The sequence below is a fragment of the Haemorhous mexicanus genome, chromosome 4 (assembly GCF_027477595.1).
Source record: "Haemorhous mexicanus isolate bHaeMex1 chromosome 4, bHaeMex1.pri, whole genome shotgun sequence".
Classification (NCBI taxonomy): Eukaryota; Metazoa; Chordata; class Aves; order Passeriformes; family Fringillidae; genus Haemorhous; species Haemorhous mexicanus.
This window is the reverse complement of record NC_082344.1, coordinates 25131890-25146254: the sequence shown is the minus strand read 5'-3', so window position 1 is coordinate 25146254 and position 14365 is coordinate 25131890. Positions and strand designations below refer to the sequence as shown.

Below are 14365 nucleotides of genomic sequence, written 5' to 3'. Positions count from 1 at the left end.
TAGATACACAAGGGTTTAAACTGACATAAGTACCAAGCAGCCCCCAAAACAATAAGGGTGAGAGAAAAGCCAGTAAAGTGACACTAACATCCTTTCAGCCTGCACTACCTTGGCTTTGCTGCTCTGTTGAAATTGCTCCCCAATGGATGGTGTTTCATGCCTTGCCCCCCATGACCTTGATTCTACCCAAACATCTCTCACACAGCAGCTTTTCACTTGCTCATCTAAAGTAGGAGCCTGGAAGGAGCTGCCACCTACCTGCTCTGCTCATCTGCAGTCACACAAACCACGCCTTTCACCAAAACTGAGACAACTTCATCAGGTTTAGTACCATGCCTATGCACATGGGGCATTTGGGCATCTCCTCCAACAGGTCAGTGAGCAGAATTGGGCCAGAAGCACCACAGGAGGTCAGAGCAATCCACAGAAGCCCATATTCCTGAGTCTAAGGGTAAGACTGCTTAAATCCATGCACAGAGATGTTCCTGTTTTGTTTGGAGCCCCCGAGAATATGGCCTAGGTGTGGTTTCTGCAACTGGCAGAGTTTCTAGAGGCCACATCGAGGTCATTGTCAAGCTCTAGCCTTATCTCCAGCAATCAAACGGTGTCCATCCAGTGTGAAGGCTCCTCACGTCCTCCCTTAGGATGAGCTGTGTAATAAAAATCTACCCCTCTGGAGAAGGAAGACTCCCAAGTTTCACAGAAAATGCATTCTTCCTCATAACAGCCAAACTCAGACATTAAAAAAAAAAAATCTTCTGGGAAAACTGTTATTCTAAATTTCAAAAGCTAAAAGATACTATACAGCAGGTTCCAAAAAATTTTGGGCATTACATGGATTTTAGACAATAACATTTCAAAGGCAAAGATGATTTTTTTCCTAAATTTTTCCAGACTGAAAACACAGCTTTGTAAGCCATTATACTTTCTCCTCAGGTATGGAGGAGATGTATATAAATATTTTCTTCCCACCTGACTAGTCTTTGTTATTTTCTTTTGTTGTAAAACAGCCTGAATATTTGCTGTAGTTTCTGGTGCTCAAGAATAGCCTGCCCTGCACCCAAGAAGAAACAACAGATTTTTAAAATTATCTGTACAGCACATGTGTACTTTCTTCAGACCTCTTAGAATTGCACTCATTTATAGTTTATTAACTCAATAATCAACAAAATCAGTGTATAATTATATACATGCACTCTATCAGCTGGAAAAAAAAAATCTGTGTTTACATTAAATCCCAATTTTTCCCTGTTCTTGCTAAGAAAAAATTAAATAGCATTTTGAATACACAAGAAAGGAAGGAACATCTACCATTTACTATCTGTTATCCCTTAAAGAGTGCATTGTTCAGTAATGGTAGCAATAGATTTGCTGCCTCCTAACAAACAAACCCCAAGTCTCATTATAAATCAAAGCATAAATCCTTTTAGATATTATGGGATAACAAAATAAAGTCTGCTCTCATTTATTAATTTTATGATTGTATTAAGAGTCATGCTACTGTAGGTACACAAAACAAAGCTGTCTTTTTATATTTTCAATTGCAAACTCAGTTTCTCTTTCAGAAAAGAATAACCAGGTCTTCAAGAAATTAGCTCAGCACTGAGGAGGATGATTTTTGTAGACATTACTCATGTTTTCAAGGAATGAATAGCAATTCCTTTGAATTCAGAAATGATCAGATTCCTGGGAAACAAGACATGAGAGCTGACTACCACTCTGCCAGTAAGCTGACTTTGACACTATAATCCATGTTCCTTAACTATTCAGAAAGGTGCTTCCCTCCTTTAGTTGTAATCAAGGGTTTCTTTTAAAACAAACAAACAAACAAACAAACAAACAAAAACCCCCACCATAACAACAAACTGGCTTTAATTTTTCTTGTAGTAACCCAGAAAGTGAAACATCAGTCAAAGCTGGGATTTATAGATGACTTCTCCTGTATGGAAACACAGCAGCAAAAATATCTGTGGGTTTCTAGATGAAGCAATCCCAGTCTCACAGTTTCCCAACCTGAGCAGTGAGTGACAGTGTGTTTTGACAGCTATTGCTACAGACAGGCTTAGTCATATTGACCCTGCCAGAACTGCATCACCCCAGAGCATTCCTACTGGGGCCTCCAAAAGAGGCTGCTTAACTCCTTCCTGGGGGGAGCTATTACCCCTGCTCTGGCTGCACTTTTGCTGTTTCCTGTTGTCAGGCATTGTTGTACATCCCTGTGTGGTCTGGGGGCGCATGGAGCAGGCTGCAGGCTGACCACACCGGCACATCCAGTAGTCACACCTGCTGTCATCCCCTCTGCTTGTGCTGGCCTGAAAGATGTGCTTCACATCAGCAAACATTGTGACACACCTCTGCAGCTTTGGAGCAGTGATGCTCAGGGCCCTGTGCGCCACTAGCCCAGAGCACAGAACCAAGGCTCTTCTCATTTTCATAGCCAGAGAGCTTTCCTGTGAAACATTCAGGGGATACAACTTGTCATCTCTCAGTGATTCTCAATGGAACAAAACATGGGCTTGCCAGGACCTTGCTGCTCTCTGGCTAACGAACATGGGAAGTCTGTGCAACGAGTCTATTGTTGCTTCAGTAACAACCAGCAGAGCCTGCTTTCTCCTGGGGTACAGCAGCTAATGCTCATTGAACTCTCTTGCTTCTGCTGTTCATCAGTGTCCAAATTCATACTGAATTCCCAGTGTGCTAAAACTTAAGGAAAAAAACAAATAGTATCATGAGTACTGTGTTCAGATGCAGGGAAAAAAAAAACAACAACAGAAAAAAGGCACAGACTTCTGGATGTCTTGTGCAACTGCAAAATTCATGTTGCAGGTCAGGACTTAACAGCTAGGACCTGGTACCTAATGTGATTCACATACTGCATGCTAAACCACAGAGCAGTGTTCATCTTTTATGAAGCTGCCTTGCAAAACAGTTATGAATGCATAAGATTTCACTATTGTCCCCTTTTCATTAAGAATGAAAAACGCTCATGGAATAGAGTTGTCATTCCAGCTGCCCTGTAAAGACAGTTCTCCTGGGTTTGAAAGCACTTTGCATGCTTCCAATGGCCAAATATTCTCACTTTTCCACTACCACCTTTTTACTCTTTAAGAGTATCACAAGATACTCTTAAAATGGATATAAATCACATTTATATAAAGTGTAATGCAGATGAAAATAGGGTACAAAGCATTTAACTATGGTCAGCACTTGCAGTAACATACTTGGAAACAGCATCCTTGGAAATGCAGAGATGTACAGTTCCCTCAGTGAACAGCACCAGGTTCCCACAAGCAGATTGTCACTGCCCTAAACACAGCTCTTTTCCCCAGATTAAACCTTTGCTCCAAGGTTCCAGTTCTATTTCATACCACACAGGCAGCTTCTCCAAAACACAGCAAAACAGCAGTCCAAGTTTCCATGTAACTACAAAATTAACAACAGAAAACTAAGACTGATTTCTTATCTCAAACTCCCTTACAGATATCCACGACACCTGCTTAGTTTGTCTTTCCCTGTACTTAAAATCTGGAGGCTTCTTCCCCATAACTGTCAGATTTTTTTTTTTATGCCAGCCACATCAGGTGAATTTGAATATCTTTTTAGGATTTGTAGTGCAGTGTAAAAGATATATTTGTGTCAGTGATGACTGACAAGTGAAATGCCTTGTCATGATGTAAGTTCTGAAATGAATCACTGCTTCTCAATTTGCCCAATCTCTTGCTTCATGCCCCAGCTGCATCCTGCACTATGAAATCTTCAGCAGTACTTTACTTAACCTTGGCAGTCACTTTCCTGGGGAGAAAAAAGCAGGATAGAGAAGAAAAAACCTAATATTCCCCTGAAAAGTTTCTCTATAGAAAGAATTCTGGACATACAGGAATACATTCAGCTTCTGCAGCACGAAGCCAGGAAACAGGAAATGCACCTCTGGTTTCTGTGCTATAGCTGCCTTCACACAGTGCACTCTGATTACATCCTTACTCTTTTTTATTTTTAGTCCTTGCATTTCTCCACAGAAACAGTGTGAAACTGTCAAGTGCTATAATAATGCATATTCTCTGAGTGGTAAAACTTCAGCTGTCACAGACTCCCACTGTTAATGGCTATGATTTAACTTTTGGTTGTTTTTTTCTTTTTTACTTTCCCCTCCAAGCTATCCCATTTGGCAAACTCCCTATTCTGGAAGTAGATGGAGTTATCATACACCAGAGCCTGGCAATGGCAAGATACCTTGCCAGAGAAGCAGGTAATACATCTTTGACTATTTTCTTTCTCTCTTCTGAGCTCACATTAAATGTTCAGGTAAAACCACATCCACAGTAAAAACAGAAACAAACCAACAGCCTGGCAAGCCTAACCATGCAGAAATCAACACCAGCATGGCAAAAATTAAACCAGTGCTTGGGGTTTGGGCTGACTTCTTGAGACAGTACACTTTGTCCACCTGTCCCTGCATGACAGAAAGCACCTACCTGTGGTTTCCCTTGGCAGGTCAAAGCTTTCCCTAAAGCTCAGCTTTGACCTGCCAAGATAACCAGAGAGATGACCAGGAGGAGGAGGTTTTGGAAGCATTAGAGATTATCACAGCAGGCAGAGAACTATGAAGCAGATTTAGGCAACAATTCTGGGCTAGCAAAGAGATTAGAGGAGATGTTGACATCACTTTCATCTTTAAATACTTACATGCTGTGGAAGTACACAACCAGTTAGATAAAATGATATGAGACTTAGTAATGCAAGTAATCAAAGAGAGTGGACAGGCTTTGCTTTAGGTCAAAGAGGTGTCATTCAACACCATCTGCAAAACTGGTCTGGCTGAAGGCAGATGTGCCCATGGCATGCTGGGCATCAGCAAATTGAAGAGGGGGCTGGGAAGCAAGTACTGTTCTACTATTTTTTTTACACTGTGAGCAAACGGATGTAGCCTGCCTTTCAAAATATCTCCCATTTTCTAACTGAGGAAGGAAGCAGAAATTCATAGCATTATTCTTCAAGGCACTAACACGACATATTTCAAGTATGTCTGCAATACTCTGTCCCAGCCCATTTCCTTCAGCTTTGGTACAACCTACTCCTTGCAAGAGAAGAGAATGAGGAAAGCCCACCTGGTGATAAAAAACAGTGGGAAAGCCTGCCTTCCACCCAAGATTCCTCCCTCCCTGGCTCCTGTAGGGAGGCTGATCTGGAACCATGCTCCTTTTGCAGTCTGAAGTTCAGATTTTTTTCGATTGACTTACACCAGTGACAAGGGCTTGGGATCTGGAGCCCATTCCAACCGTGATGGGCTCTTCCCAGAATTAGTCATGCTGTCAGCTACAGCAGGAAAAAAAAGCCATGCATGGAAAGGAGAAGATATCTTTTCAACTTCGTAGTGAAAACTGGCTGGTTCTGCCGTTAAGGCTGCATACACAGCACTAATCCTTTAAAATTAAGAAATGGCATTTTTAGGTACCTGACACCAACAACTCATAGCTGAAGGATCACAGAACCCAAGGCCCAAGAGGAGAGGCACAGCCCTCACCTTCAAAAGCACAACATTTCAGTAAGGGAGGTCATCTGTCAGAGGTAGGGCATGCAGCCTGTGATCTGAACCTGCACGGAGGTGAAAGCAAAGGCACAGGTCTGTGAAGTGACAGCTAGGGAGAAAAGGTAGAGGCATTAGGAGAACTGCAGGAAAGCCAAGGAGCTACAGGGGAGAAAAGCAGATTTGCAAACAAGACAAAGTTTAGTTGAGGTCCTTGATTACAATGAAAGAATAAAAAGTAGGTGGAATGTCATGAAAATGTTCTGAATGGGGCTGAGTGGGCAGGACATAGGGAAAGAGAAGCAGACTTTCACAGGTGCACTTTTGGAGAAGGTTTTGACCAAAATGGAAAGACCATGAGATGGAGAAGGACACAGAAAACTGGGATGGGCAAAGATGAAAGGAAAGGAATTTGTGCTGACCCTTGCTGAATGTGTGGTGGAAAGCAGAGATGATACAGAAACAATATTCAGGCTCAAAGCTCAGCTAATGGATAGAACAACTCACTACCTTGAGTGGCTATATGAGGCCAGAACTGGGAAAAAGCAAAGGTAGATAAAATTGCACCTGCATGCAAAGAGTCAAATCCACATTGTTAGCATCAAAAAGACCTGGAGAACATGTATGTTTATGAAAATATTCACAGTTTACCTTTGGGGCATCAAAAATTCCTGCTGCTGCTGTCTCTAACATCCCTTCATATGCTTGCTTCCCACAGGTGTGGCAGGCCAGACACCTGTGGAAGAGGCTTTAGCTGATGCCATTGTGGACACCATTGATGATTTCATGACACTGTTCCCTTGGGCAGAGAAAAACCAGGACGTGAGAGTAAGCCAATCACTAAATTAAACAAAGATAGCATGTAAGACATGATCCTGTATCTGAGCATCTGCTGTGGAGACACTGATGGGGATCAGCCACTGGCTTCATCACCTCAGCTCAACAAGGCTGAGCTGGTGGAGCTCTGTGGTTCTTCCTTGAGGCTGATCCCACCTTCTCCTTCACCAGGTTATTCTCACCCTTGGTAGAAACTCTGAGGTCATCAGCTTGAACCAAAGATGTGCCTACACCAAACTGCTCTTCAAAAGGGCAAAGACAGGACACTTCCACCCCAGCTGCTGCTGTGGATTTCCTCTCTCTTGTCGCAAGGAGCCTGTGCTCAAATCTTTCTGCCAACTCAATAAGATAAATAGCCCCACCCCATCCTTTAGTGTTTCTGCATTTTGATTTCTTCTAGGTGTTCAGTAAGTATCAATGTCCAGTAACATCAGCTGCCAGGGACAACTGCTTGTCAGGACAGCAAGCACTACTAATCAGGGCAGGGAGCACAGCCCTCACTGTGCTTTCCAGATGTCACAGCTCACCTTGGTCCTCTGCAGTGCTTCTGACACCAGGCTGTGGTGCTGTGGCTACTTAAACACACAATCACAGGGTTGTCCTACAGCATTTGGGGTTCCTTTGGTATCAGGCCAGCGCCTCTCACCAGAATCCCAAAAACAGGCACACAGATCAGTTGCTGGGGGAAGAAGGCAATGGATGATTTCCCTGCAGCATTACAAAGGCTCTGCACAGCTCTGCCCTGAGCAGACAACCTGACCCTCTTAGGGAAGTGGAGGTCTAACAACAGGTCTCACCATAAACTGCCAGTGCAGCCACCTTCCATTTATTCAAAGGCAACATTTCAGATCATTATCTGAATTGCTTATTATGGTATCTTATTAGAGTTATTATTATTAGGGTATCTTATTATTAGGTAAGAAGATACCCATTTTTGGGTATCTTATTGCAGAGACCACAGAGTAAAAAATGGTGCCCCAAACCCATAATAAATAAAGAAACAATATGAAAGTGCTCTGAAATCTTGCAGGGGAAAATCTGGAACTTGGAGGTTTAGTACTTAAAAGTGTGAATTACTTACATTTCCAAGTGATTTCCTTAAGTTTCCTAGTTTGGGGAGGGTGAGCTGACTCATGAGTTTTAATCATTTCAGAAGAGCCACACTCCACCAGATATGCTGGTAGCAGAATCAGCACTGCTGCCCTTCTGTGGGGAAGCTTCTGTTGTAACTCCAGCGTGTGCCCAAGCACTTCTCCAAAAAAGGACCCAGATCGTGTCACCAGTGATTAATTTAAACGGGAAGAGCTGGCAGCCAACTCAAACGTGCCAATCCTCACGTATGCATGCTAAATTATGTGCTGGGGCCAAGGATGGTCGGGAATCTCACTTTCCCACGCTCCCAACATTGTCCTTCCTCTCTCTCTCCTCCCGGATCCGCTGCCACCACCTTGTGGTCGAAGTGGCACCTCACGGTCTCACCAGGCCAGATTTAAGTCATTTACACACACAGTGAAGCCAAAACACCTCCCCAGGCCTGACCAGTGCTCACACAAACACACACCCAGGGAGCGGTGAGAGGATGTATTGCCATCTAGCCAGTAGCAAAGAGAAATCAAAGCAAACTAGGGGAGCAGAGCTAGAAGCTGCCTCTGGAAACTCCCTCCCTGCCAGGCACAGATTCCCCCTTCACCCCACGTTCCCCAAAACACAGCTGGCATTGCAAAGCTTTGCACCCTCTGCTGCAGAGCTCCAGGGTTGAGACAGGCAGGTTGTGCCACTGCAGAAGAGGGATCCTGGTTGTCCCCACCAGCTTCACAACTTGGCTGTGCACTCCTGTACCTGGGGAATGGTGTTACTGTCACGATCACACAACAGCTTGGGGTTTTCTTTGCAGGGTAAAACAGTGGGGAGGGGATAAGTTACCTAAAAGAAAGGAAATACTGCAGCCCAGGGCACAGATACGAGATTTCTGGACTGCAAACTCAGGCTGATATTTGCAGTTACCTCATACAGTTACTAAGCTCTTAACAAAGCAGAAAATTATGTCAAATCTTCGATCATATCTGTAGAAACACTGATTTGATTTCAGCCTGCATTTAGGTTTCTGCCTCTTCTGATTTTCTTTTTTCACATGAACCTCAGTTAAAGCTGTAGAAATAATTCCATTCCTGTACACCAGTGCTTATTTACCCAAGCCTGAGCATGTTCCTCCAAAATTAGGCAAAGCACAATTACTACAAAAACTGTGCCATGTGGGTTGACCAGATGATCACAACAGTCTGCAGTCTTAATTATTTCCATGCAGATAAGAAAAGAAAACCAGAAGCAGCCTTAAGACTTTCTGCTGTGGGGAACAGCCTGTAGAGAACCACCACCATAACCTCATGCTTCAGCCATTAACATACAGACACTAAGGCCTGAGCCTTTCGATCATCTTTTAAAAACAATTTTTAGCCATCTCAAATCTTACTGCTCTGGGGACAAAAAGGCAAAATAACATGAACATTAAAGCTCAAAGATAAATCAACCCCACCAAAAGCTCAAAACCCAAGTTCTATGTCTCACATAAGAAGGGTTGATAAGCAAAGGTAACTGACCAGCATCTGACTGACTGCATGGAAAGACAGAGCACAAGGGATTCTGGAAACCTGAGACTCTGCACACTAGAAAAGATGACATTCAAAAGAGCCCCCAAAAAACTGCTATGAGACATTAGGAATCTATCTTGTAGCTGGATTCTTCCCAAATCTCTGGCTGAGCTCCTGCCTTGCCATGGCTGTGTGCTTTTCTGTTAGCACATCACCACAAATATCATGTCAGCATCAAGGAGCACTCAGGTGTTCATTAAGGGAGGAATTGGCTTTAAGTCATGGCTCAGCAAGCCATGAATGCCATGTTTTGGTATCTAACCCTAATCTTTTTCATATTTCAGCTTTCTTTTTCATAAGTAATAAGACCTCAAAAATTCAGTTTTACTGACTGCTGTGCATCTCTGTATTTTGCTCTTCCACCAGAAAAAAGCATTTGATGATATCCTCACCAACAAAGCACCTGAGCTACTGAAAGATTTGGATACTTTCTTAGGGGATAAGAAGTGGCTGGTAGGGAATTCTGTAAGTATAATTTTTGTTTCTCCCATTCCCATCAGATTGCCAGAAAATTCAAGTAATAGACTATTGCTGAATTTCTGGGTTTCATGTCAGGCCATGAAGGAACTCTCCCCACACTTTGAGCCCTTTATTCTTACCAATACACAACTGGTCACTCAACTGCAAAGTGAAAATTGTTTTCCATGATATTAGAAAAGTGAGGCAAACCAGGACTAGGATCTGCATTTTCTAAAGCAGAAAACGCATTTTTGTAAGTATGTTGACACAAAACATTTAAAATCCCTTTGCACTTGTGAACACAAATTCATGACTATACAGAACCCTGTTTATCGTCACTGACTTATTTGTAAGGCAATACAAAAGAAACCTCTATATAGAGAGTACCCTTTTTACCCCAAAGCAGGAAAGACTAATATTGTAACACAAGTAATATTTGTAGCAATACTTGTAGCAATATTTGAACCAATATTTACTGAAGTCAAGCCTTGCATTGCAACCTAACTAGCCCTGTAATAATGGGCTTTAAAAAAAACTCCAACCCCAAAATGAAAACTTAAAGCAGATAAATACACAGTTTTTTGAGAACATTTGTAGTCCTGGCTTTTGAGATTACCAACTAAAATTTACTGCTTTCTGTCCCATTTCCACTAGGTAACATGGGCTGATTTCTACTGGGATGTGTGCAGTACAACACTTCTATCCTGTAAGCCTGACCTGGCAGACAAATACCCCAGGCTTTTGGCTCTCAGGGAGAGAGTGCAAGCACTGCCAGCTATTGCAGCCTGGATCCAGAAAAGGCCAAAGAGCGTAATGTAGATCAGCTGCTCAGAGAAAACAAATGCTTGTTTAGTTTTCAATATGACAAGCATCCTAAGTTATTAACTTCTAAATCATTTAATTAACTTCAGATGGCTATGCAGTATCAAATCAAAATCTACTATTTGTATCCACTTGCAAGAGAATCTGAAATACTGATTTAGTAGAGTAATAAATATTGATTCACAGAAGCGTGGTTCCAATTACATTCCCCCTCTACTAACACAGTGCTTCACCAAACCAATTAAGGTTTTGTGCACTCTCAAAGGGAGAAAAGGTGAATGCACCTTCATGGAGAGGTGCAATCTCAACAACATTTTGCCTATTGCAGTCTTTCAATCCGGAGGAAAGCAAGTTAAAAGGAGAGGGCAAATGTGTGGGACACTAAGCAAAAAAAAAAAAAAAAAAAAAAAAAAAGAGAAGTAAAAAGAAGACCCACTTAGTAAAATTCAAGGACCTACAAAAAAAGGGCTTGAGAAGCTTGAGGTTTATGCTGTGCCCCTGAAAAACCTCAAAACAAGCCAAAATAAAAACCTCCAAAACAAGCCAAAAAGCAGTTGCTCAGCAGAGCTGGTGCCCACACCAGCACCAGTACTCCATAAACACACCAGCTGCAAAAATATTAACAGCTCAGTATCTACGCCAATAAGTAGGAGACACAAACTGGTGGTCAGTGACGGCAGCCAGGTTTAGAAAAATGAAGGGTTTGCTCTTCCAGGACTGGAGAAGAAGCAGGTGGAAATCTTGGCAATGTGGACTGCTGTGGATGAAAGTGGTTTACACGAACTCAAGGGGAGACAAGTGCTTGTGAGAGGTCTCCATTGTGGTGTAGGCAGATAAACCACAACAAACTTGGGCAACACTCCATGCTGGAAATCACCACTGTTGGGAAAGTATTTCCCTTCACATTTTCTTTCCCCTCCCACCTCAAGTATTATTTCATTGAATTATGAGTGACACCAAACAACTCCTTAGAGAGACAACTCAGGTATTGTCACAACAAAAAGAAACAACCTTTTCTCATTCCCATCTTCACCTGCTGCTTCACCCTAACCTGGTTAGGGTTAGGGTCCTTGCGTGCTTTACTCCGGCTCTTCATACATTTTTCCTTCTTTAGCTCCCAAAACTCCTCTCTTCTTCAGCAACTGACTTCAGAGAATGGCTTTGTGTTCTTTCCCCTCTGTACATCTTTCCCAATCAGAAAAACAGAACCATAGAATAGTTGAAGGAACCTCTGGAGGTCATCTGGTCCAAGGTCCTGCTCACACAGGGCCACCTAGAGCCAGCTGCCCAGGACTGCATCCAGTTAGTTCTTGGTTATCTCCAAGGATGGTGGCCCTGCAGTCTCTTGAGACCCCCAGCTACTAACAGTAGAAACAGTTACAAGGAGGAAAGGTGGAAACACACATGAGTTCCACAGCATCTACAGACAGATACTGACCCCAGAGGTAACCACTGCTCCTCCAGACTACGTTAACTGATCCCACACACATCCAGAACACCACACAACCCACCCCGAAGGGCAGGGATCTTGTTTCAATCCACCCGTGAACTAAGCAAGTCAGAACATGCAGGAACAACTGGATAAGATTTGGGTTAGCATCATGCTCAACAGAAACACACAACCCAATCAGCTGTAGCATTAAGCACCGGTGGTTCTCTGTTAAATCCCACTATTTAGCTCAGCAGAACCAGTGGAATTAAAGAAGCATGGAAAACTGATTCTTACCCATATCCCTTCTCAAACAATGCAGTACATTTTCACCTTGTTTCAGTTGTGCATTTTGGAACAGACAGCACAGCCACAGAACATTTCTAGGAAAAGCCAAGCAGTTTAGTTCACATTTGGAAAAGGTTTTGGAAAAGCTTTAATTTCCCACCATTTTGAATTTGCAGAAATCACGTACAGTTGACCAGAATACCCACAAACCATTTGGCAGGAATTCTGTTTTTACAATCAATATCCTCACACCACTGTAATTAGAGTATAATGACACACTGGTAATTAACTACTGCTGGACAAAGCCAAGTCAGTTCAACTGGAACATTCCAGCTGGTTTTAGAGCTGTCTAATTGATTTCTAACACGCACATTATCATCCCCTCACCTGCCCCAAACCACTGCAACCATGAAAACATTTTGTCCATCTATGGAATTTTATTGGAACAGGTTGATACAAAACCAGTACGGTACATCAAATGAACCAAAACAAGCAGAAACAGACTCGAGCATTGTCAAATAAGGCACATATAAAAAAATCTACACACGGAATCCAGTGAAACACAGTTTTTTTATATATATATATATATATATATATTCAGAGGTAGAAATAATTACAAAAATACTGACAAATCTTAAGCAGTAGCAGATTTGTTAAAACAATTACTACTTCGGTCCCCATTTTCAAAAGTGATCTGTAAAACCTTTATTTAGCATTTGAGGTTGGCACATTTGGGCCATTTATGCTTTTAAGCATCAAAAAATGCTATTGGTGTTAAAAACTTTCAATACCATGAGCAACAAAACAAAGAAACTACAAAAAGTTAAAAACGTTCATAAAACTCCTGGTCAACAGTAATGAGAGTCCTTGGGGTACTTCATCACATTTCTTCCTTGAATTTCACAACATATTTACATTTTAGAGACCCAATGAAGCTTTTAATAGTGTCGCTATATCTGCTGGAATGGTTCCTTCTTCTCCTGAGGAATAAAGAGAAGCATTAGTACAGCTTAAAATATTTTGCATAAACAGATAAAAGCCTACGTCCCCAAAACAGTAAAAAAATCCTCTGCTTGTAGGACTTGCTCACTGATTTCTGGGTCAGACTCAGAGGGCACCTCCTGTCAAATCAAATAACAACCAGCAAAAATACATCTTTCTAGTTCAACATAAAAAACCCCAACAGCAAAAGGCTTGTCTGCATGAAGTACATTCTTTTTTTCAGACTAACATATTGCAGCTTTAATTTCCTTAAGTGGACATCATTATGTGTAAGACACCTACCTGATTCTGCTGCAGTCATATCTTGTTCTAACTTCAATTTCTGTTGGCTGATTTTGAGCATGGTTTCTTCAATAGTCCCCTTACTGATGAGCTTTATGACTTGCACTTCTCTGAAAACCACAAAAAGAAAAATCCATGTGCCTAGTTTAGATTAGTGAAAAAGGGAAGGATGCTACACCTTGGCTCAGCTGGCCGGGGTTTAAAGCAAGGATAGGGAAATGAATGAGAGGGCAATATAAAGAGCTTCTAGATTTTTCTCTGGAATGACGGTGCTCTGTATTGCCAGAAAACACATTTTCTCCTGCACTCCCAGCCAGTGCAAATACCTGGACAGTCACAAAAATCTCCATTAATATAAACAAGTCCAAATCCCCCTAATTCCCTTTTACTGTTGAATACAGTTGAAATTACACACATTCTATGGTTTCATTCTTTAGGATAGGGTGACACTTAAAAGCTTAGAAGTCTCCTGAAGAGAACAAACAGCTTGGCCAGACAGTCCCAAAGACTTCAGATCTACCTTGGAATAGTTCCCAGCACCAGAATTTTGAGAATTATGCACAGTTTGACAGTTATAGTGAACTAGGAAAAGGAGGAAAGTAAATAAAGGTTTGTTCTGCCAGCAACATGGACTAAGACAATTACAGTTCCTCGCTCCCACCCAACCCACAGCTGCTCTACACAAGTCTCTGTTTAGAACTTTAATCAGAAATACTGTCCTTTTAGCCTCCTTTGAGAGCTTTCCTCCAAGGAAAACCAAGCACTGTAATTAAAAGTAGTCTTACCGTGTCTGCCCCACTCTGTGGCACCGGTCTTCTGCTTGCTTATCGTTGTAAGGGTTGCAGTCAATGTCATGAAGGATAACGACATTGGCTGAGGTCAGATTAATGCCCAAGCCACCAGCTTTGGTGGACAGAAGGAATACAAATATACCCATGTCTGTGTTGAACTCATCTATCAGATGTATCCTGCAGAACACAAGAAACCATGCATCAGGCCTTGGAAAATATTCCACACTGGCTCCAGAGACAAACACAGAAGTTGGGATGATCTTCTGGAAGAACGTACAGTGGC

General features: G+C 42.2%; 2 protein-coding genes across 8 annotated transcripts in view; one reads left to right on the top strand and one right to left on the bottom strand.

The window, feature by feature from the left end:
- The window catches only part of HPGDS (hematopoietic prostaglandin D synthase), a 29272-nt gene extending 18794 nt beyond the window's left edge, over positions 1–10478 (top strand). For all 6 annotated transcript variants that reach the window (XM_059844129.1, XM_059844128.1, XM_059844127.1 and 3 more), the window contains 4 exons: positions 4154–4246; positions 6243–6352; positions 9376–9474; positions 10123–10478. In XM_059844129.1, the coding sequence (XP_059700112.1) occupies positions 4154–4246; positions 6243–6352; positions 9376–9474; positions 10123–10287 (467 nt within the window). In that variant the 3' untranslated portion in view covers positions 10288–10478. The remainder of the gene's footprint in view (positions 1–4153; positions 4247–6242; positions 6353–9375; positions 9475–10122) is intronic.
- Positions 10479–12424: 1946 nt separating this feature from the next.
- The window catches only part of SMARCAD1 (SWI/SNF-related, matrix-associated actin-dependent regulator of chromatin, subfamily a, containing DEAD/H box 1), a 40800-nt gene continuing 38859 nt past the window's right edge, over positions 12425–14365 (bottom strand). For both annotated transcript variants that reach the window (XM_059844123.1, XM_059844124.1), the window contains exons 22-24: positions 14077–14259; positions 13292–13401; positions 12425–12987 (exon numbers count right to left, since the gene is read on the bottom strand). In XM_059844123.1, coding sequence (XP_059700106.1) covers positions 12926–12987; positions 13292–13401; positions 14077–14259 — 355 coding nt within the window. In that variant the 3' untranslated portion in view covers positions 12425–12925. The remainder of the gene's footprint in view (positions 12988–13291; positions 13402–14076; positions 14260–14365) is intronic.